Source organism: Callorhinus ursinus, unplaced genomic scaffold (assembly GCF_003265705.2).
Source record: "Callorhinus ursinus isolate GAN/ISIS: 27379988/994484 unplaced genomic scaffold, GSC_fseal_2.0 scaffold29, whole genome shotgun sequence".
Classification (NCBI taxonomy): domain Eukaryota; kingdom Metazoa; phylum Chordata; class Mammalia; order Carnivora; family Otariidae; genus Callorhinus; species Callorhinus ursinus.
In genome coordinates this window covers 458,468-481,985 of record NW_027397091.1, presented here as the reverse complement: position 1 = coordinate 481,985, position 23,518 = coordinate 458,468, and the positions used below count along the sequence as shown (strand labels likewise).

The 23,518-nt window shown below is 48.8% G+C and overlaps 1 protein-coding gene across 1 annotated transcript in view; it reads right to left on the bottom strand.

Moving 5' to 3' along the window:
• The window catches only part of TGM3 (transglutaminase 3), a 39,898-nt gene that overhangs the window by 14,249 nt on the left and 2,131 nt on the right, over positions 1-23,518 (bottom strand). The window contains exons 2-7 of the mRNA XM_073878473.1: positions 14,847-15,020; positions 14,243-14,485; positions 13,498-13,616; positions 11,999-12,127; positions 8,977-9,154; positions 8,744-8,879 (exon numbers count right to left, since the gene is read on the bottom strand). Of these exons, the coding sequence (XP_073734574.1) occupies positions 8,744-8,879; positions 8,977-9,154; positions 11,999-12,127; positions 13,498-13,616; positions 14,243-14,485; positions 14,847-15,020 (979 nt within the window). The remainder of the gene's footprint in view (positions 1-8,743; positions 8,880-8,976; positions 9,155-11,998; positions 12,128-13,497; positions 13,617-14,242; positions 14,486-14,846; positions 15,021-23,518) is intronic.

Genomic DNA, 23,518 nt, shown 5'->3' with positions numbered 1-23,518 from the left:
GATGGAGCTACAGCGAGGAGGACCTGGCTCTGGCTAAGAGCCACCTGCTTCTGGGCTGAGGTGTGGATCGAAGAATGACATACACCAGTCCTAAAACGTTCTTCATCAAAGGCGTCCCCTGGTCTCCCAATCTGCACGTCTCAGTCACATCTCCAGGGATAGCCGATTAGCTGGTCTTCGTCATTCCGTCCTGTGGTTCTGTGCTCTCGATCTGGTCCTCCTTTGCACACCCCGTGCAACTGCATTAGCCCTGGTTCTGGCAGCTTTGATCCAACCAGAAGCTGTGAGTCCGACATGAGCCCAAGTTCCATCCAACGTGAAAACAAATTTTTTTTTTTTATACTCAGGAGGTGGAGAAGATAGTTTAACGCAGAGTACCAACTCAGAAACCATAAAGAAAATGACTGATAAATTTGGCTAGGTGAAAATATTAAACTTGCATATACCAACCAACCAACCAGACTGTAATTCTGTTTCCTCTATGGAAGAGTAAGCTCATAAGAGATGGTCCCTTCTGCAGATAACAATCAACTCCAAAACAAAACAAAACAAAACAAAAAACAAACAAACAAAAAAACAAGACAACTACTTGAGAGTGAACAAAACAGAAGGATTTTGGAAAGGAGTCAAAACTTGGAGGAAGGAGCCAGCATGGGGCAAATTGCACTTTTGGTCACTTGGCCCTAAGGACAGGCCACAGCTGGGGTGAAGTGCAGGGCAGTAGAAACTGTAACAGACAACTCATATTTTTCTGACCTGAGGAGCCAAGAAAGAGCCCAGGTCAACCGGGGCCACTAGAGCATGAGGGGGAGGCTCTGGAAAGGAAGGGGTCAGAGAAAGAAGATCCCAGATTAGTTCATAAACTCTGCCCGAGTCTCTGAGCGACTCTGACCCATGCACGTATACAGACAAGCAGTCTGGCTGACGATAAAAGAAGCTGAGCTGAGATTTGAGTTGTTGCCGGCTCTCAGTCCGGGTCCACCGCAGGCAGCCTGTTGAAATAAACTAACAGAATCCCGACATACCCAATGCCCAGGTTATGGACCCAGATGACTCAATGTACGGAGAACCAGAAAAACGGGATCTATCCTTCAAGGGAAAAGACAACCAACAGGGTAACCTTAAAATAGTCCAGATACTGGAATGATTGAACAAGGTCTTTAGAGCAGCTGTTATAACTAAGCTCAATGAAATAAGGGAAAACAGGGCAACAACAAGTGAAAAGAGAGGAACTCTTAGCAGAGCAAGAGAAAAGATGAAAGAAGAACCAAATGGAAATTTGCAACTGGAAAAAAAAACCACACCCTTATCTTAAATGAAATAATTCAGTGGATGGGCTTAGAATCAAGAGGACGGAGGAAAAGTTCTGTCAACTTGAAGACAGACCAGGAGAAATTGCCCAAGCTGAAGAAGGAAGAGAAAAATGATTGGAAAAAAATCAATAAAATAGAGAAGATATATATAACATATGTATAGGCAGAGATTTATTGTAATTAATATTATAAAGTACTTACAAGTCAATAAGAACGACACACAAAAGAACAAGTGAAACACACCAGTAAAAGGACGGGGGCAGGCAATTTTTATAAGAAATACAAGTGATCACTGACCGCATGAAAATAGTTTTGATCTCACTACCATGAAAAGGAAATTAAAGTGACAAAGAGATACTATTACACTCATAAGATGACAAAGATGAAAGCCCAGGATGATACACAGAATTGTGTGATACTCATTTCCAGGTGCGGGAAAACAAGCACAGTCAGAGCCCACTGGTAGGAGTTGAAACTGGTGTGATATTTAGGGAGGGCCATTTGGCAATGGGTATGAAAAACCTTTAAAAATCTACGTACCCACTGAGCCAGTGATTTCACTTCTAGGCATTTCTCCTATAAAATAATCCACGTGAGTGTACACAGGTATACATGGGAAGATGTTCATGGTAGCATTGTTTGTAAGAGCAAAAATAATGGGGGAAAAATCCACCAACAGGGAAATTGTCAGGAAATTGTGGTACAGCCTTGCAACAGCATCACGGAGCTGTCCAGAAGAAAGAGCAAAATCAATCTAGCACCTACATGGAAGGATGTCTAAAGTATATCAAGTAAGAAATGGTGCAGGGTCCATGATTTTAACCACCAAACGATACTGTCTCTCTAAATTTTTATTTATTGGCATTGAAAGATTTAAGAAATCATAAAATAGACTGTTTAACTTGATCCTATTTGGGTAATTAAAACACAACACACATACATCGAATATGTGTGACTATAAACGGAATGAAATGTCTGGGAGGATCTATCTCAAAATGTTATTTGCATTTTCCTTTGGATAGTTATATTATTAATGACTCTTCTTACTTATTTATTGCTATTATTATTTTAAAAGATTAGAGAGAGCACGCGCATGCACGCGAGTGGGTAGGGGAGGGGCAGAGGAAGAGACTCTTCAAGCAGACTCCCCCTGCTGAGTATGGAGGCCGCTGTGGGTCTTGATCCCAGGACCCCGAGATCACGACCCGAGCTGAAACCAAGAGTTGGATGCTTAACCGACTGCGCCACCCAGGCACCCCTACTTTTTATTATTTTATAATCAGGAAAGAAGTGTTTTCATTTTGCATGTTTGGAAGAAGCTTCATGTGGGGCCAGATGGGATCTATGTACATGGGGGAGTTGTAAACTCTAGAGCTACTGGAGGGTTGGAAGTGTCCCCTAAGTACTTATGGGGTGCAACCTGACCCTGCTGGTCCTTCAGGGAACAAGGGGAGATATAAAAAGTCGGCTCCGAAACAAGGCAGAAGGGGACTAGGCCCTAAGAGGTGAACAGATGATTAAGAATAATACCAACCAACGATATGAATAGAGAAAAAGAATACTCTTATTCACTACTAAAATGAAACACAGGTGATCACAGTCTTTCTGGAAGGCAACAGTGACAGCTGTCATAAGCCTTTAAAATGCTCATTCCCTTTAACCCAGGATATACCATTTCTAGGAATCTTTCTTACAGGACTAATGGCAGATGTGTTCAAGATTTGCATATACAAATGCCCATGACTGTGTTATATATAACAGGGAAAAGAAGGGGAATAGGGAATGGTAATAGTCACAGTAGGAAAAGAAATAATGGTTCAACCATACAAGGGAATACGATGCACTTAAAATCTTATTTTTGATGATTATTTAATGACATAGGGAAAATGCTCAAAATATAGCGTTTTGGCAAAAACACATGATTTAAAACTGCAAAGTTGGTTTCCAGGTGTGGGAAGAGGTAGGATGCACCTATTATATACTTTGTCTTGTACCCATGCCTTGTAAAATGTGTAATCCCAATTCCATAAACGACAGCAACTGATGGAGAAAAGATTGACTGGAAAACTATCAAATATTAAAAGTATGTGAACAATAGGATTACAGATGATTTTATTCCCTATAATTGTGAGGGGGGAGGTCATCATAAAAAATTATCGCTAGGCGGGGTGCCTAGGTGGCTCAGTCGGTTAAGCATCGGACTCTTGATTTTGGCTCAGATTTCGGGGTCGTGAGATGGAGCCTGGTGTCGGGGGCTCTCTCTCTCCCTCGCCCTCTGCCCCTCCCCCACAACCCCCACTTGTGCACACTCTCTTTAGAACTATCCCTAGGAAGACCCACAAAATGTCTTTTTGAGTGGGTCTTCATGATCAGTGAGAATTCGCCCAGGAGAAAGCATGGAGTGTGAGAACGTGATCAAGAGACAAGACAGGGACGAGAGCAGTTTCACGTTCATCTAGTTCCCGGCAGAGAACCCTAGGGGAAGGGTGGATTGGTAACAAAATTGGTAAGTAGCTGTGTTTTCATACTTACTTGCAAGGCGGGAATTTAAGACGGAGCAGATAACAGATACTCTTGGTCCCTCCCTCATTTGGAAGCCAGCTTTACTCACAGTTACTTGAGATGCACGTGCTTTTCCAAATGTCCAAGGGCACCATCATGGAAATTCTGGTTGTTTCTGATTGTATGCATGCTCTCTCCCACCTCCCAACCTTGGGCTCTGTTTTGTCTTGAGCGGTTTCAGGAGGCGGAGCTCAACAAAAGGACGCACTGTAGGTATCAGAACTACCTGAGGCATTTACTAAAAGATGTGAATTCCCCTATCTCCCTCCACCTAAGTCAATTCTAATGTAATTTTGGAAGTTTATAAGCCACTGCCCTAAAGACACCATCTGAGTTATGCTTACCTGTGAATTCATGGGGTCAGGAGGCCCTGTCTAGAAAGTGACCTCCAAACTCCTACCCCTTCCACTGGCAAACTATTTGTCCTTCCAAATGCAGCCCAGATACTGCCTCCTCCAAAAAGTCTTTTCCTGCTGGAAGAGTGCCAACCATATGTTTGTGCTATCTCAGAATCTTGCACATAACTCAGTTATTTCACTTTTTCTACTCCATAATTGCCTGTCTTCTTATGCAGCTGCGAGCTCCTCTGGCCTAGTTCCTGCATCTCCCCCACCCTTGGTGCCCAGTGCCCAGGGCAGGGTCTAGCACACGGTACATACTTAATCATGTTTTCTGGAGCCCGACCCACTCTTGGAGCTGGCTTCCTTGCTGCAGGTCTGAGCGAGGTACACTGGGGCGGCTAAGTACTAGTGGGGGCTGGTTGCCATGGAGAGATTGCATCAGGAGCCAGGAGCACCCGCTGTGGTGTGGTTGCCAACAGCTCTTCCCCAGAACTAGCCAACTCCACCTCTCTGTGACAGGGCAGGGCGATCTCCACGTGCCTGCTAGGACTATAGAAAGTCTACAAGTAGTCAGCTCTGTGACTCTAGAAATCGGGGAATCAAGTGAAACGAATCAAGTAAAAAACAAGCCAGGGACGCCTGGGTGGCTCAGTCGTTTGGCGTCTGCCTTCGGCTCCGGTCATGATCCCGGGGTCCTGGGATCGAGCCCCGCATCGGGCTCCCTGCTCCGCCGGAAGCCCGTTTCTCCCTCTCCCACTCTCCCTACTTGTGTTCCCTCTCTCGCTGTGTCTCTCCCTGTCAAATAAATAATAAAATCTTAAAAAAAAAAAAAAAGAAAGAAAAAAACAAGCCAGAAATGTCAAGGTAAAGGTAACCGTGGTCCTACTGTTCCAAATCGTTTTGCCTACTGCTTAGTGACTGATCAAGGCCCCAGAGTCCTCCTTTACAGTGACTCAGAAGGGAACCGTGGAGAAGCAGCATCCCAAACTAAGGTCCCCGTCCACACCCCAAAGCAGCCTGATTCTCAAGAAGCAAACACTCCAGAGGCTTGTGCCTCTTAAGCCAAACCACTGGCATGAGCCGAATGGTTAAGAAGAAAATGTGCTCCAGGGGATGCAGTGAATGTGATTTAAGGAAAGGAGATCTAGAAGAAATTGCTGAGGTCCCCTGATCTAGTCCTTCATTTTACAGATGGGAAACCGAGGCACAAAAAAGTTAAGAAACTTATACAAAGTCATACACTTATTAGAGAGCCAAAATATCTCTCTAATTTCTCTCCGGGGCTTCGTTTTCTAAATTCATGAAATCAGCAGGTCCCTCCCCAAGTCCTAAGGTTGTCTGACTTGGGAGAGTCCTGTTGGCAAGACTCTGCATTTTACCCCTAGCTTGGACACGAATTCACAGTTTGACTTTGGTAAGTCATTTCTCCTCACTGAGCCTGTGAGGTAGCGTTTAGTTTTACAGAGAAGTGACATCTGCTGCCGAGGTGTGAACCAAAGAGCCCAGCTTCTCCATCTGCACGGGCTGGACGGCACCCAACCTCACCACAGCTCCGGTTGGTGTCCAGCCAACCAGGAAAATCTCAAGGTGAGCAATGTTCGGTTGCTCAAGGTAACATTAATCAGGAGTAATAACAAGGTTCTCTGGCATCTCTCTGGTGCTTTATAGTTTACAAAACTGCCTGGGTTCAAATCCCATCTCCACCATTTGCTGGCTGTGTGCCCTTGGGTGAGTGACTCTGGGCATCAATTTCCTCAAGTGTAAAATGGGATGATGATAATAGTGCCTACCTCATTGTTTCTGAAGAGTAAGTGCCTGGTACACAGCAATTGCTCAGCAAACTATTTGCTCCTGCCGTTATTATCAAGAACTTTCAGAGGCTTACTCTCACTTGATCCCTACTTTCTATTACTTTAGGCAAATCTGGGCAAGCTTCTAAAAGTTTCCAACATGTGCAACACACAGATTCAGATCGAAGTGTTTCTGTCCAAACCCAAATTGTCCTTAAATAATAGGCTGGGGAAGTCACTCCAGGCAGAGAGTGACTCGTGGTTTATCTCCGCCTGGGTGGGATCTATGCAGAAGGGTCTGTATCGGTCCCCTGGGAAGGGTAGCTCTCATACAAAGAGGAGGGTGGGGATCAAAAAAATTAAAGCCAGTAAGAGACTGAAGTGAACACCTAGTTCTGGGCCAACCCTTCTATTTCCCTGAGGAGAAACTTGGAACCAGAAAGATGAGGTGGCTTACACAAGCCCTGGAGCAAGATGGTGGTGGGGCTGGAACCAGGACTCAGGGCTCCCTGTCCTCATTCCATCCAGTGCTGGTTCTCCAGCTGCAGCTGGTAGGCAGCAGCTTGGGGAGGGACCACTGGTTGCCACTGATTTCACCAGAAAGCCTGGTGGGGGGGGGCGAGGTGGGGGTGAGAGGGTAAGAGAGGAGGAGACCCCCAGCAAAGATCAGAGCTTTGGGGCCTGACATCCTCCAACGAAGCCAAAAAAATGACAGTGGAGACACTGCGGGCCCATACTTGTCCCAAGATAATTATATTTGGAATGAATTATGAAGCTAATGTGGGGTGGTAGTGTGAACCAGTAACCAAGAGATCTGAGTCCTAATTCCAAATTCAGCTTAAAAGCCCCACATTTCTGCTCCCAGGAAGCCTTCCTTGGTGACTCCTTCCCTGAGCTCCCATGGGGCTTACCGTCTGATGCACCTCCCGAGGTTGCTAAACATCCTCGACTAATGGCTTCTCCATCCCCTGTCTTCCAGCAGCACCAGAATGCTTTCAGTAGAGGACTGACTCTCCAGCTTTCTGGTCCCTCTGCGCATCCTAGCACGGAGGATAATCCCAGAAGGGGTACGCCCAAAGGGATTTCCCTTCCCAGATGATGTTGGACAAATCATCTCCTCTTGTGAAGGAAACCAAGGCCAGGAATGGCATTTTACACCCAGCGGTGTAAAACAGGTTGCAGTGATTTGGGACACAACAACAAAAGAAAAAAACAGGGAGGAGGAAAAAAAAAAACCCTCATTTATGAGTAGTTGGGAAACAACATCTTGCTAACGCAGCAATGTCATTAGACAGAAAGTTGTATGTGTGCAGATCTGGAAAGAACATCCTGAAACGAGCCTTCTCTTCCTCATTACAGCCTAGAAGCCACGTGACCTCGGGTGAATTACGTAAGCCTTACTCTCCTTCGGAGGTGAGGGAATGTTTATCTTACTCAGTTCCAGTGTTAGTGTGGGGTTGTTGTTGACTTGTTTTAACACCTCTTCCCGTTCATATTTCTTTGACTTTATTCAACTGGTTACAGTAAGCACATTTCAGAAAAGTTGGACCTCCTTATTCTGGGAATATGAAGTAATAGGAACTCTCTTCTACAGACTATCTCAGAATTGAACACCTGGAAATAAGGTGGCAACAGCTATCAGGTTATTTAGCCCTATATGCGTGTGAGTGATTGTGTGTTTGTGTGTGTGTGTGTGTGAGAGAGAGGGGGTATCCTTGGAAATGGATTAAAAACAATAGATTGTTGGCATATATGCACGTGCTTCTTTGCATATATAGGCACATAGATATCTATATGTACATGCAGAGATAGACAGAATCATTGTCAGTTACCACTTGGTAATAACTTGGCATATAGTATGATCTCAAATAGCTGTAATAATATTTATTTTAGGGCGCCTGGGTGGCTCAGTCGGTTAAGTGTCTGCCTTCAGCTCAGGTCATGATCCTGGAGTCCCAGGATCGAGTCCCGCATCGGGCTCCCTGCTCAGCGGGAAGTCTGCTTCTCCCTCTGCCCTTCACCCTGCTCTCTCTCTCTCAAATAAATAAATAAAATCTTAAAAAAAATATTTATTTTATGTATATATACTACTATATGAAGTTATAGATACATGTCTATAAATTTTATATGACTTCCAGGTGCCACCCATTAGACATTACATGTATATATGTGCATAAAGATACATGTGCACGTGGCATATTTACGGTTAGACATATATATGTTCAATTACACACACGGCTTCCTCTTTTCAGTTGAAATCCAGCATAAACTGACTTTGTATTCTATCAATCAAGGTGCATAAAAGGTCCACATGCATAAGAGAAAATGCACCGCTTTCCTTTAAGTCAGCCTATAAGTCATATGGGTTGCCTGAAACAAGATAAATTTATATTTGGTACCGGAAAATCAAGATTCTAAAGTAGCTTAGGGTCTAGCGGACCCTCTAAATTCAGAGCAGTTGCCCAGAGCCCGTGAGTCACTGGTATTGGACCCTTCATTCAAAGGTGAGACAGTGGACACCCAGACTTCGCAGAGCCCAGGGAAGCATTGTTTTTGGTTTTGGGTCTTACGAGAGGTCACATCAGCATGGGCAACATTCCCATTCTAAAGCTTGCGCTCACGTGTTACTTGCCTCCCAGCTCCTGTTTGGACCAGGGTCCCAGGACCTGGGGGACGGGGGGAGGGGGAGAGTAAGAAGCCGCTCAGGTTCGGTGCTCAGAAAGGGTCAGCTACTCACCACACGCTATCACTGCCTTTGTCTATGGGCCTCCCGTAGGGGTCATAGTACACGTCCACACTGAGGTTGCGGTCTGTGTCATGAGCTGAGTTGAAGTTGGTGACCACCCGGGAGGGAATCCCGAAACACCTCAGCACTGCAAGTCAAGGAGCAGAATGAGGACCCAGGCTGCAGCGGAAATGGCACCTTGGGCCCACCCCCACCCCCCACGGTTGCCCACCGTCCCCGAGTACCTGTGTTGAGGGTCCCAGCAAAGACCCAGCACTGGCCATATCGGACTGGCCGGAAGCCCGATTTTTTCCATTCCTTGAGGATCTCCACGCTGCCATTCCAGTTCCGTGGGTCCAGTCCACCCGTGTAGTTGCCACTCCAATTCCCAGAGATCACGCCATTGTCATCATTGCCATTGACCTGAGCAGAGGGAGCCCCAGATCAGCGGAGAGTTCAGGGGACAAGGTGGGGAGATGAGGAGGGAAACCAGGGAGATGTCAAGTGGATTTTCTGTGTCTGCCTGGGTGATTTGGGGATGATAATGGTAATAATGATCCTCTAGGGGTCTTGAACAGTTTATTAATTTAAAAATGTTTTGCTTAATGGGCCATTATCGATTGCCCCTAACCCATCTATCAATCCCGTGAGCAGGCTCACAGGGTAACCTGAGGCTCCATGGCTTGTCAGGGGCAAGGCAGGGTCCGTAGGCCAGCCTGACGGTGATTTCTTGCCAGGACTCATGGGCTGTCGTTGATGTCTGACTTGGGAGTCCATGTTTTGAAACTCAATTTGGGGATACTGATCTTCTGAAAAGGTGCCTTTAGAACTTTAGCAGCTAACTTCTTAGAATGCATGAAGATGGAATATTGCTATTCATTCATTCATTCATTCACTCACTCACTCATTCTTTCAAATGAAGGCCTGATTCTTGTATATGCAGCACAGGCAGGATGCAGTGTGAACAGGCACCGGATTAGGAATCAGGAGACCGGGCGCCTGGGTGGCTCAGTTGGTTAAGCGACTGCCTTCGGCTCAGGTCATGATCCTGGAGTCCCGGGATCGAGTCCCACATCGGGCTCCCTGCTCAGCGGGGAGTCTGCTTCTCCCTCTGACCCTCTTCCCTCTTGTGCTCTCTATCTCTCATTCTCTCTCTCTCAAATAAATAAATAAAATCTTTAAAAAAAAAAAAAGGAATCAGGAGACCTGAGTTTCATTGTCTTTTAGAGACACATATTGTAATATTTACAGATGAAATGATATAATGTCTGTGATTTATCGAATACTCTGTAAAGGAGGGGATCAGCCCTGAAACCAGACTGGCCTTGAGAAGGGGACCATAAAAGCTGGTGGTGGGTACCTGGGAGATCGTTTTACTGTTTCCTCTATTTTTGTGAAGGTCTGAGCTTTGTCACAAAAGTTAGAAGAGAAAGAAAGGAGAAACTAGGTTCTAAGCCTAACGTTGCCACTTGTCAGCTGGGTGGCGGTGGGCCGGTCAGCTCACCTCTCTGGGCCTTTGTTCTTCACCTTCCTTCCCAAATAGGGAAAGTTAGAAACAAATGGGCTTCCAGGAGCCGAGTGTTCAGAGCTCATGAAACTTGGACCAGCAGCATTGATTGACCCCAACCGCCCGGTGAGAGGCCCTGAGCCCTGCTCCCTGTCTTTGTGGGGCCAATGAGAACAGAGTCTGGACACACAAGGATCCTTGCCCAGCACAGGCCAGGCCAGTCTTCCCCAGCCCCTCCGCAGGAAGGGTGCGCTCCTCCCCCCACTTCCAGCAAGGCCTGGGCTATAATCACAGAATCAGGCAAGACGGGCCTTCTCCACAATGGAAGATTATGTAGCCCCTCCCATCTCCTGAGTCAGAGGTGCTCCAGCCACCAAAGTGGTAATCAGCGGGGTCATCTCTGGCTGAAAGCTGAGCATTTCAAAGCCCCATCCATACAGGCCGTAATTAGCTCAAGGCCCGGCCCGATCAGGAGGCCTGGAGAGAGCGCAGGGAGGTGCAGCTGAGGAACTTGGCACTGAGATAACCTGGTTGGTCCCCAGGGTCAAAGTGAGTCAGCAGCTGCTGGAGCCGGCTGGCCTCCCCCACCCTCTCCTGGGCCTATGAGGCTCAGTCTTCCTTGACCTCGGCCTCAGCTCCATCCCACCTCTCCCAGGCCACTCCATTTCCAAGGGTCAGCCCAGACCCCGCTTCCCGGGTTCTTATCCGCTGCCTCCGTGGCCCCCACATCCCCTGGGCCTCACCCTCACTCCTTTCCTGCCAGCCCGGTGTCAGCCTCGCCTCTTGCAGGAAGCCCTCTGGTTATTCAGCAGTCAGAAGATTGCTCCCACGTCTAGCAACCTAACTAGCTCATTAACTCAGATATGCTCAAAGGAAAGAGAGGGAGAAAGGCCTAAGCCATTAATAATAACAAAAAAGTTAGACACTCCTGGGCCATGAGTTTCAGAGGCTTAAAGTTCAAGAACTCTTCAGCTTTCCGCTTTTTAATTTATAACTGTTGAGCAGGGGGCGGCCATGTTTGGACACTTTCTGAGGGAGGCCTTGTCAACACACTCAGTAGTGAGAGATAGGCTCCTCCAGGACCCAGCGTGTGCGTGCGTGCGTGCGTGCGTGCGTGTGTGTGTGTGTGTTGGGGGAGGGGCAGGTCTCACGCGAAAGGACTGAGTGACTGCAAGAGGCCTGGGCAGGCATTTGGAGGACTTGTTCTGGTTTGACTCAGAGGCCGTGTGTTGTGAGCCAGTCCCTTCAGCTGCTCGGGGTTCCCCATCTAGATGCTGAGTGGGCCGGCCTGCTGTGGCCCAGGCTGACATCTGAACACTCTGCTGTGGAGGGCAGGGATCAAAGCAAAGGAGGTTAATACCTCAGGCTCACTTGGGAACTTACCATTTTCCCCAGGAGGCCCAGTGATGGAGCAGAGTTTCAGCTTTGTATCCTCCTAGCCTGGGAGACACCAAAAGGGCAAGTTCCCTTATCATCTGAGAAAGGCCCCAAGATAGAGTGGACAGGGCCTTGAAGCCGGGCAGACCTGGGTCCGGTTCGGCCTCTGCCGTTCACTCACCAGGGGTCTGAGGCAAGTGCTTTAATTTAGAGGAGTCTCATGTTCTGTGTGTGCAAAGTGGGATGGTCATAACCACCAACCATATTTTGTGAGGCTTCCATGAGATGACATATGTAAGGAACACATGTACCTAACACATGTACCGAACCCATGAGTTCGATCTACGGTAACGACTGGTTATTATGGTTTTCCTATCACTCACCATTGCACTGAGCACTCGGCCGACGTATTTGGGGTCATTTCTGCGGGCCACATCAGTAGCAGGGTCACGGCGGAAATACAGGCTGTGATCCAGGATCGAGAGGCAAATGTTCAGAATGCCTTGTTCGAACTGTTCAAAATGGGACCATAGGTGATGGTGAAAGAAATGACATGGAGTGTTGGCTAATTAAGGGTACAGGAGCTACGCGGCAGAGAACCACAGGAACGACCTGGGGCCTTCCACTCTGTGGCCCCCAGGACAGAGAGCTCCCGAGGAGTAGCTGCCCAGCCTCTAGCCCGCAAACTCAGCCAGAGCCCTGGCTATCCACCAGGCCCTTTGTCGAGGTCCCTAAACTGAAGGAGACTCCCTCACTGTCGTGGCCTTGGGAGCAAATCTCTTAGCCTGCCTGGTCCTTGATTTCTCTGTCTGTATAAACAGGGGATCAGGCCAAGCTCATTTCAAAGTTTCCATCTGACTCTATGGTCTTGAGCATATTATTTAGACTTCTGGGAAACCAATCATAAAGATAAAATATCCCACTAAAAGAAGATTTTGAAGCCATTTTCCCAAAATAAGTCTTATTTTTAGTCACCTCTTCTCAAATGGAGAAGGCTCCGCTTTCTCTTGCCTTAGGGTCTTTGCATGTGCTGTTCCTTCTGCCTCCGATGCTTTTCCCCAAGACATCTATTTAACACCCTTGCCCTCCCTCAGGTTTCTGATTAAAAGTTCTGATTAAAAGAGAGGCTTTTCCAGACCACGCCATCAAAATCAGCCTCCCTTCCACCTTGAGGTGCACTGCATGCCCTTACACATTTTTTTTTTCTTTTTTCTTCCTTCCAATGAAACTTGGCCGAAAAATTCCAACATATAAAATATATAGCTGACTTGCTCTGGTTGACTACAGATCGGGATCTGGAGGCCCATGCTCTGCCCATCCCCTCCTGGATATCCAAGGCACCCCACCCACCCTAATATCTTCACTTATATGCTGGAAAGAAGGAGAGGTGGAGGGGATCCCCGAATGTTTCCTAGGAGCTCTGTGGACTCAGATGGGGAGGTCACAGTAACGAAGGACCGGGAAGCTATGGCTTTGAGAGGCCAAATGCTCCTACCAGGGAAGTTCTGTCATATTCTTACATGGAAAGAATAACAGAAAGTACACTTTTGTCCCAAGTGGCTCTTCTAGGCCTTATCCTCATCTGCGTATCATGGTACCAGTAAAAACCCCATTGTATTGATTTAGTTATATATTTGTTTTGTCCACTAGAGCGTGAGCCCCTCAAAGATAGAAAATGTGTCTTATCTCCCTTCTGGGTGCAGAAGTGTGCAGCTGGGGCCTGGCACATAGTAGGTGGTCAGTAAATGTCTTCGGAATGAGTAAGTGAATGAATAGAAGGGCAGGCAAATAGAGTTGGGAACTTCCACCTCTCTGCAGGGCCAGCCACAGAGCTTCTTGGGTAATAAGAACAGTATCCCCAGCCTCCTTATGACCCTTGTACCTGTCCGAAGTTCCAGCCAACCATGCCAATTCGATTCATGTTCCCCACGTAGATGATGCCAGCATCTTCCTGAATGTACTCCTCTCTCTCAGCGTGGTTACTCATAAAGACAACATCCTCTGTTTGATACAAAAATCAGATGTCATGAACTAGAATCTTACAGAGGACTATAGAAACCAGTCTTCCTCCCATTCCTGAGTACCAGCTTAGTGGCTGGAGCAAACCATACCTGCAGCCCTTCCCTCAACCTCCACTAAGGAATGAAGCCTTGAAATCTAATGCTTCCAACTCATATTGTGGCAACTATGAACTTGAAGAAGCCGGGATGACCTGAGGGTCTGAAAATGAGACCCTAGGAATGAAATACTTTCTCCTTCAGGCGAGAAGCTGTCTCCATGCTATAGAATTGTACTGTGGTCATTGTCCCTTATAGTTATACCATATTGTGCACTTTGTAAAAGCTCATGAGATCCCCACAATAGCCCCAGAGGAAATAGCAGGGTTTCCATTTTAATGGTAAAGAATTTGAAGCTCAGAAGGATAGACTGCCCAGACTTACAGAGCTGGTTAGTTGGCAGAGCTGGACTCAGATCTATGGCTTCTGACTCCTAGCCTCTATACTCTTTCCATAGGCCACAAACTTTCCCTAATCAAACTTGAGCCTGTAAAAGTCATTCCCTCAGCTCCTTTCCATCGTCGGTACTGCTTAGCTGTTGGCCGCGAGTGTGGTTGGTTAGGTGCCTACCTGGCAACCAGGGGTTAAAGAGCAATACGAACATCCCAAGTTTCAGAATGAAGTCTTTGCCCTGGGAGGAGATCTGAGTGCTCAGTGTGTACCATCCTATAGGTGCACTGACAGGACTAGAGATGGTGATGGTCAGAATATTGTCCTGTTTGGACACAAGCTGGGCACTCCAGCCCCCACGACTTGTCCCATTGGAGAGTGGAAACACAGCCTTTGTCCTGGCCGACTCTGAGGGGTACGGCCCTGTAAAAGAAGACAGAGGACAATGGGAACCAAGGAGTGCCAGCCAGACTGTGGGGAGAGATCCGATCCTGGTACAACCGCAGGGGCGCTTTGGGGGGACATCAACCACAGAAGCACCACATGATGACACTGGAAGCAACCAGAGAGACCAGGTAGGCCAAATCTCTCTGGACTTGATTAGTAGGACTCTTGGGCTTATAGATAGGCAGGAACTAGCCCAAGGTCACATCAAGTCAACGGCAGGGCTGGGTTGGAGCCCAGCGCCTAGTGACCCCAATGTCACACCACCACCCCTTGGGTGGACAGCCCCAAGGGCTGCTTAGGTGTGTGTGTTTGTTGGGGGGAAGTGGTGAGCAAGTACCTGTGGAGACGACGAAACCCAGGCTTTCTCCATTGCCAAGACTTCGGTTCAAGCTCAATGAGAAATTGAAGGATTGGCCTCTCCGCAAGATGAGCTCCTGGCTGGAGAACCTGTCTGTGTGATGTGCCTGCCGGTTGGAGGTCGTCTGCCAGTTAACGTTCTGAGGTTCTAAAGCTGTAAGACAGAGGGGGGACCTGAGGTCCTGGAAGGCAAGGGATGGTGGCGTGGGGCAATTACCAAAAGGATAGCTTTTGGGTGGGGCTGGTTGGGGAAGAGCCAGACTTCTAGGAAGAAGCACATTAAAATGCAGAGACCTTGACTGAGCATAACAAACACTTCATAACCTGTTTCCCATGCTGCCCGTCCAGGCAGCCGAACCTCTGTGCACACTACCCCTGAGACTATCTTCCCCTCTACTTGGTCACCTGTCACTCAGCTTTAAGGCCCCAAGGCCACGTGCTCAGCGTAGCTTCACCCAACCAGCCAGGAGAACCATGCAACCAGTTCTGTGTAAGCATATTCTGTCGCTTCAGCATCATTACTTTGGTGGGGGGTGGGCATCAGACTGACCCGGGAGGAGGCTGTGTGTCTCAAACCCACCACCCACCAAGGGAAAATCTTGCTTGCTTTTTCCCTTTGCACCTTCCCAGACACCAGGTGCTTTTTACCTACTCCAGGATCCAGCAAGTGCTTATTCGTATATTTACTTTCTCTAGCTGTGCACCCCCTGGGTGTGGGATGCGCCTCTACTACTGGCTGGGGTTGGGGGTGGCATGACACTGAGAAGCATTTCTAGGCCAAGAGATGGGGCGGTCACTGACCTGGAGGAGATTTTCAGATGCTCACTTGCAAGAATGGTATATAGGGATCAGTCAAAGCCCCATGAGACCTCTGGATAAGACCCTGAGGACAAATACCTCGAACCCCCCTTCCCCGGTCCCAGATTCTTCTTATGTGATTGTGGAGCTAAACTGAGAAGGGTTTATGATGATTGCCATGATGTATAGGGAGGGTAGCCTAGCTCAACCTTCTGAGAAATGTTATTCCTTCAAGTTGCTTTTGAGATGTTCTATCATCCTTCTTCTGCAAACCCAATTGGTTTCTGGTTTTATGATGGGAGTGTGGTGACACGTCCCAGTGCCGGGCACAACCTTTTTTTTTATATGTGTCTGCTTCTCTCCATCAGAATGTGCATTCTTGATCTTCATATTTTGATCCCTAGCACATTGCTTGATTGTGTTAGGACAAACAGATAGACAAATGGATGAAGGAATAAATGAACAAACAGAGACTCATCATGCAATGACCATTATGACTACAGCTCAAAATTTTGTCCATAAGGAAAGGTGAGTATGGGGCATTCATTCAATAAACATACATAGAGCATTTTTTATTTGTAGGACATTACATTAGGTACAATGTTGGAGGCGTAAAAATGCATGAAAAGTGGTTTTAACCCTCAAAGAGCTTCAGCCATGGGTAAGACAAGTGGGAATGGATGATGTAATGGGGTAAGTCCACTGTCCAGAGTAAAAGGCGCCTAGGAGATGCAGGCAGAAAAGAATCCCTCTCAGTTGTAGGGATCAGAAAAAGTTTCATTGAAAATGTCGGGTCTTGAAGAGAATTTTGTTAGATGCAGAGGCAGCAATCCCAGAAGATTCCCAAGGCAGGGCAAGCGGGTGTGTTGTTTGGCTAGCCCAGTGGCTCTGCACGCAAGAGGAAGGTGAAGTGGGAGAGAGTGGGGCTCCAGGGCAGGCCCAGGGCTGGGAGCTCCCACCCAAGCAGCAGGGGAGATGGGCAGAGGCTCCTCATAGATTCTCTCTCAGGAGAAATGCAGACTGTTTGGGGTGGCGAGCCAAAGACTGCTGCTGGAGAAGGGGTTCAGGAAGTGATCTTGCCACCGGCTCAGGGTCCGAAAGATTCATTCATTGACATCTGCCATTCACTCACTCATTCATTCATTCATTCATTCAACAGAGAAGTATTGAAAGAATAAAGTGATAAGTTTTGCACAAACTCAGGGAAATGAAAGCATTCATGCGATCAACAAGTATCTACTGAATAAAGGGACAGCGGAAAGAAGATGAACGTTCCTGTACATAAATACTGAATGACAGCCCAGATCTGAGACACTCTATACACCCCCGTATAACTGGGCAAACACTGAGCTCTATAACACGTGTATAGAGCTAGCTTGTTAGTTGCTTGGTCTTTCTAGGGCAATGGTCCCATCGTTTTAAACGCGTTTCCTACCAACTTGCTTACTACCTACCGCACATCCCTGCCAGTTGCTATCTCGTAGAGCTTTACTCTCTGTCTTGTTTTAGAGAAAAGAAGAGCCCTAAGGAACATGTAGCTTCAGATCATATGAGTCTCCAGAGATTCCTCACCTCCCCCTTCCAAACCCAAAAGGAAGCATGCCTTTCTCCTCCAGGTGAAGCTCACTACTTTAGACCATGACCTTTTTGAGAGCAGAACGTATGTCCCCAGACAGCCCTCTACCAAGCACAGGGGTAAGGAAAGAGGGGTTCCATGTCTGTAGCTTGCATCTGCCTCCCCTCCTTCTTTGCACCACCAGGGGTTATACACTATTTGCTGAGTCCCTAGCAGGGGCTTCTCCCTTTCATCCCAGAAACCAATGGCTTGTTTGTAGGAAACACGACAAAGAAAAGGCTGAGCTGCAGGTACTTGGCTGCAGAGATCCTCGAAGGAGATGAGGAACTCTGTGCATGCCCCAGGAGGTGAGGCTTCGCTCAGAGTGACTGTGATGGTCATCTCTGCATTTCCTGACCCCAAGCATGAGCCATGGCACAAAGGAGCCAAGCTCCCCATGAGGGGCTTCTCTGAGCTGGAAGGTGAGGGGAAGTAGGCCTCACATTTGACATCAGTCTACTGCATGTCAACTGCTGTTAACAATACACAGAGCACTTTGCATACATCGTGGCTGGAATCCTTATACAAATTGGAAACTGATGCTCAAGGAGATAAATGTCTTATTTGAGGTCTACTTAGTAACTGGCAGAGTCAGGTTCTGAACCCAGGTCTTACTGACACTCTTCTGCTGCCGTGGTCCCCAGTTCTCTGCCTGGAAGGGGGACCCATGTAGGACCTTCAGTCCATAAGTTACCCAGGTGGTGAGGGGACCTCACTATATACATTATCCTCCCTGCTGCCGTTTGTATTCTGACAAAGAGGCGAGAGGGAGCGTCTGGAAGAGAAGCGTGTTCCAAAAGGGCGTTCATTCTACGTGGGAGGTGGATAAAAGGGGAGCAGCCTGTCTCTGCATTCCCGAGAGGACTGGCAGGTTGAGTGCATGCTCGTAAAGCCTCTGGTGTGGTTTTGGAGAACTTTCTCCTTCCACAGCTGTCTCCTTCAGTCACTGTCCTGTCTCTGAACCCTAGGATCGGCTTTGCCAGCCCTCAAATCAGGGATCTGATGTTCCTGTCGTAGGATTTCCCTTTTCCCTTTCCCCCCCCCCCCCCCCCGCTGCCAGAACATTAATCCCAGCCCCCTCTGCCTGAGTAGAAGGGAAGGGAAGGGTAGGGAAGGGCAGGGGGAGGACAGGAGAAGTAAGGTTCTTCTAGAGTTTACAACCTCATGGACATTTATGAGGCTCAGGGCTGTATTCCGCCCCAGTCTGGAAGGAAGGAAGGAGGGAAGGGAGAGTTGCATGACTCCTACACTTGACTTATGAACATACACTCTTAAAAAACATCAGAGGGAAAGAAACCATGGAGAACAGATCATAAACTCACACCCTGATTCCGGATGTGAGCACCTGGAGGCCCAGAGGGTGGCTTGCCCGCAGTGGGACATCTCTGGACCCTCTTCCCAGTGTTCTTACGTTTCCATGCCACCTCCTTGAGTTAGCGCTTGACTCCAGGGTCAGGCCTGGGGCAATTTCCCCAAATCTTCTATTCTGAGAATATCAGTGCCGCCAGCAGTCCCAACGTGGCAGAGACTACTAAGCGTCTATCTCGATATTCCCTCGCCCCTTCTTTCTTGGTAATAAAAGCCCCCATATAACTGGGCACTACATTTTCCAGGCTCCTCTGCAGCTGGTGTGTGTGGGGGGGTGTCACGTGAATGAGTTCCGGCCAATGGCCTGTAGGCAGAAGTTATATAGCTGCCAGGAAACCTCTTCTTTTTCCCCCTTAATTGAGCTAAAATTCGCAGAACATACAATTTACCATTTTAGCCATTTTAAAGTGTACAATTCAGTGGTGTGTAGTATGTTCACAGTGTTGGGAAACTATCACCATGGTCCGATTTCAGATCTGCTCATCACGCCCATTAGCAGTCATTCCCCATTCCCCCTTGGCAACCTCCAACCTGCTTTCTGTTCCCATGGATTTGCCTATTCTGGACATTTCATATGGAAGGAATCACACAGCTCTGTGGCCTTCAAGGTTGGTTTCTTTCACTTAGCATAATGTTTTCAAGGTTCATCCATGTGACAGCATTTATCAGGAGTTCATTCCTGCTTATGGCTGCATAATATTCTGTTGTATGGCTGTAGCCTAGTTTGCTTACCTATTCATCCACTGAGAGCCATTTGGGTTGTTTCTACCTTTTGGCTCTGTGAAGAGTGTCGCTAGGAATGTGCTTATGCCAGTATTTGTTTGAATACCTGTTTTCAATTCTTTTGAGGAAACCTCTTTTTAAAAATGGTTGGCAAACCATTAAGAATCTACTTACCTCCCTCTTCTTCCATCCTGCTGCCTGGAGTGCGGGTGTGATGTGGACAGAGCCCATCTGAGACCATGCAGGGCCATCCCCTGGGGATGGCAGAGTGGGAGCCTGGACAGAGTCAGGCCGCTGGGGACCGTGCCGCTGCCTTACCCGCCCAGAAGGGCCCACATCTAGACCTATCGTTTAAGAAAGAAACCAGCTTCTGTCTTGTTTCTCTAAGCCATTGCTATTTGGGAGTTCACTGTCATTCATAACCAAGCCCAATCCCATATTTCTGAAATGTAACTCCTACCCACTCATTCTGTGGTCCACGTTTGTCAGAGATAACATGAGAAGCATAGAACAGATCCCAGCTCTCTCAATCTTCATCAGCCTGGCTCTATAACTGAATCACTGGCCGCAGACAGGGGTTGTCCGGTGTGTGCCTGGGGTTTGCATGTGGTCCTATTTCCAGGAGGACCGCACCATCCGGTGCCGGCAGGTGGGCCAGCATGACAACTGATACTCCGGTGGCTGGGTCTTCCCCACCTGCCCAGACCCTAGACCCATCTCCCCTCCCTAGACAGATTCTTATCTTACAGGTTTCTAGAGCTATTTGGGGCTGATAGATATACTAAAAATCGTCTAGCCAAGTGTCTTCAAGCATTTTGTTAGAAACCACATTAAAAAATTAGAGAGTGTTTAAATACATGGGTCTATAACAGATAGCGTTTCACTGATATTTTGTCTTCTTCTTCTTCTTTTTTTTGATTTCTGGTCAGAATCCACTGAACTGATTTTACAATCTAATGAGTGACAACTGGCAGCTTGAAAAACAGCGATGTAATCCAATATTCCCATACTATAGGAAGAACACTGAACCTCCAAAAGGTTACAGAGTAGTTTGGAAGCAGAGTATGGCCCAGAAACTAGGTCTGGAATCCTGGTCACTGAGGGGCTGTGAGCCATTCCCAATTCGCCCTCCTCTCCCTGCTGCTCCCCTCCGGGCACCTGGGACCCCTAGCTGCTGGCCAACCCCGCACCGGCCCCAGGCACACAGGGCTTTCCTCTCAGATCTCAACTCTCTTGAGCCTGGGCAGTTTCCCTTTGTCCTTCCCCCACAGTCAGACATATTTGATCCCCGTGCAGCACGGGGGGCGGGGGGGTAGAGTTTCTTGGCACCCAGGTGGTGGGGAAGACGGGGTTCCATTGGCAGCTGAGTGAGAGGCTAGCAAGGCCCCCTGGGGTCATGTGGAATGAACCCTGGACTGTTGGGCTGAAGGGGTGAGAGGTCTCGGGCGAGCTCTCCACATCTCTGGACGATGCTTTCTCCATCTGTAGAAGGGGACAGTGAGACAGGAACGTCCTCTCTGGTAGGGTTATTATCGGGATCCCATCACTAACGCCCGGGCCCCCAGAGGTGAGGGTGCAGAGGACAAATCCCTTGGGATCCCACACATAACACCAATAGCAGCACAGGATAGAGGAGGGTTTGAGCTTCTTTATTGGCTGCCATTGAGGACCTCAGACGCACTAGGCACGGTGCATCTTACCTGCATTATGTCCCTCAATAGTGACAAAAACCCCACGATGTCATTATCCCCATGTCACGGATGAATGATTTGAAAGTCCAGTTAGGTGATGTCACTTGCCAAATAGCACATGCTCAGGCAGAGCCTGGACCCAAGCCCAGGCTGGAAGCCAGTTTTGCCTGACCACACATGACTCCAAGCTGCCACCCTGTAGCTAACCAAGGGGACTGTGGAGTCAATGACTTGGGCACAGTTCCAGGAAGCTGTCACAGAGAAGGGGCCACCCGTAGCCTACTCCCTGCCTTGATGTTATGTGGTCAGGGGGAGGGGAAGGAAGAAGGACTCCGTGGCCCCTTCACTTCCAAAGAGAGGTCAGAAGCTCCTGAACCAGGGGTTCTCCACCCTGGCTACACATAAGAATCACCTGCAGAGTGTTCTATTGGCCTAAGCCCCTTCCTAGACTGACTCAATTAGCGTCTCAGGCATAGGGTCAGCATTGGTGGTTTGGTTTTTTTTGTTTTATGGTTTTTTTTTTTTTTTCTGTTGTTTTAAACTTGCCTGGTGATTCTAATAGGCAGGCAGGACTGAGAATCCCTCCCTTAGGCCTATTCACCATTTACCACACATCAGCACCCTCTCCCACCAACTGTCTCGCCTGAGCCACACGGCTGCTCTGGGAGGGAGGTGGGGGAAATCACAGGCTCCTGTTCACAGAGGAGGAAACTAAGCTAAGAGCAGGGAAGGCAGGTGCCTTCTGAACGCATCCCTCAGCCTCTATCAGAAACCCTGGGGCCTTGTTCCCTCCACTCCTAAGCGATAGGGAAAAGAATTTCCTACTTTGGCTCACACCCCAGGCCAGCATGTGGGCCCTGGGGAGTGTGGAGTGCAGCCCAGCAAGGTGGAGACGGATGGAGAGATTACGGGAGGTGAAGAAAAACAGCACGCAGACAAGAACTGGGGACTTGAGAGGGGCTGGTGAGGGGGCCGGAGCGGGGCAGGGTCCTGGGAATTCCTCCTTGATTAAAAAATGGACTTCATCTCATGGGGTTTTCTTCAGACCCCAAGGCAATGAGAGAAGAGGCTCATGAAAGAAGTTTCCAAGTAATAATAAAATATGTGGCCTGAGCACCTATGAAGCAGATACCAAAAGAGCCCCATTTTATTTTACTTTAGACTTATTTATTTATTTGAGAGAGATTGAGAAATAGCACGAGTGAGGGGAGGGGCAGAGGGAGAGAGAGGATCTTGAAGCAGATGCCCCACTAAGGGTGAAGCCCGACGCAGGGCTCGGTCCCACGACCCTGAGATCATGACCTGAGCCGAAATCGAGACACTTAACTGCCCGAGCCACCCAGGTGCCCCTAAAGCAGCCCCATTTTAGAGATGAGGAGCCTGAGACACGGGGTTAAGTAGCCTGCCCACGGTCACTCAGCTGGTAAGGACAGAGCCAAGATTCAGCCCCGGGCACATCTGTGGATGTGCACTTGTAACCCTGGAGCTGTTCTACCTCCGCATGGAATCCTAGGCGGCAAAAGTGGAACCCTGGGCAGCCCTCACCGCAGGGAGATGCAGCTGCTGGCCGGTCTGGGTCCGGGGAACAGGGAGCAGGGGCTGCCCCAGGTGACAGGAAGCTGGGCGGGGAGCTGAGCCAGAGAAGGGGCAGCTTATTGTCATTGATCCGCTGAGCGGCTACAGCGCTGAGCCCCTGAGCCCCTGAGCCCCTGAGCCCCTGAGCCCGCAGGGGCGATGTGCCTGCAGAGGAGCCTAGGTGTCGCTCTGGTCCAGGGGGCTGAGACAGGAAGCCAGCGCCCCCCCACACCCCCCCTGCCTCGCCACTGCAAGGCGAAGCCCTGCACACTCTTGAGTTTACAGAAGGGGGGCAGGACCCCAGGAGGAATTCCTGGCTGCTTCTATAGCAGAAAGAGCCACCGGTGTCCCAGCTCCAAGGAAAAATGTGTTGGGGCCGACCCACAGCCCAGAATGGCACAGGTCCTCGGCAGACGGGGCACGAGTCCAGGGAAGGTCTGTGCTTTGCCCGGGAAAGTAGCTGGCAAGAAAAGCTCACCGGCCCAGGGGGACCGAGGGTTAGTCCCCAGAACAGAGGTCCTGGCCCCCCGCAGGTGTGGACCCTGAGGACTCTGCCTCTGACCCAGGGCCCCCAAGTGGCTTTGGAGGTGGGGAACAAGGCTCCCCCTCCAGGTGGGCTCTGCACCACTTTGTGCAGAGCACAGCCAGCCAGGCCTTCCTCTGCCACTGTCGTCCCCACCACCGTCCCCACCACCGTCCAGGCTCCTCCCTCCAGCGGGAGTGGAATACCTGAGTCCCTGCTGATTCCAACTAGAACCTTTAGTTAGGAGCCGGACGCGCCCCTGGAACCCTGGCTCACACCTGCCGACCCACCCACATTCATTTCCCTGTTCCCTGTGCCCAAAGCACTCCTCACCCCACAAGGCTCCTGACCACGCCTAA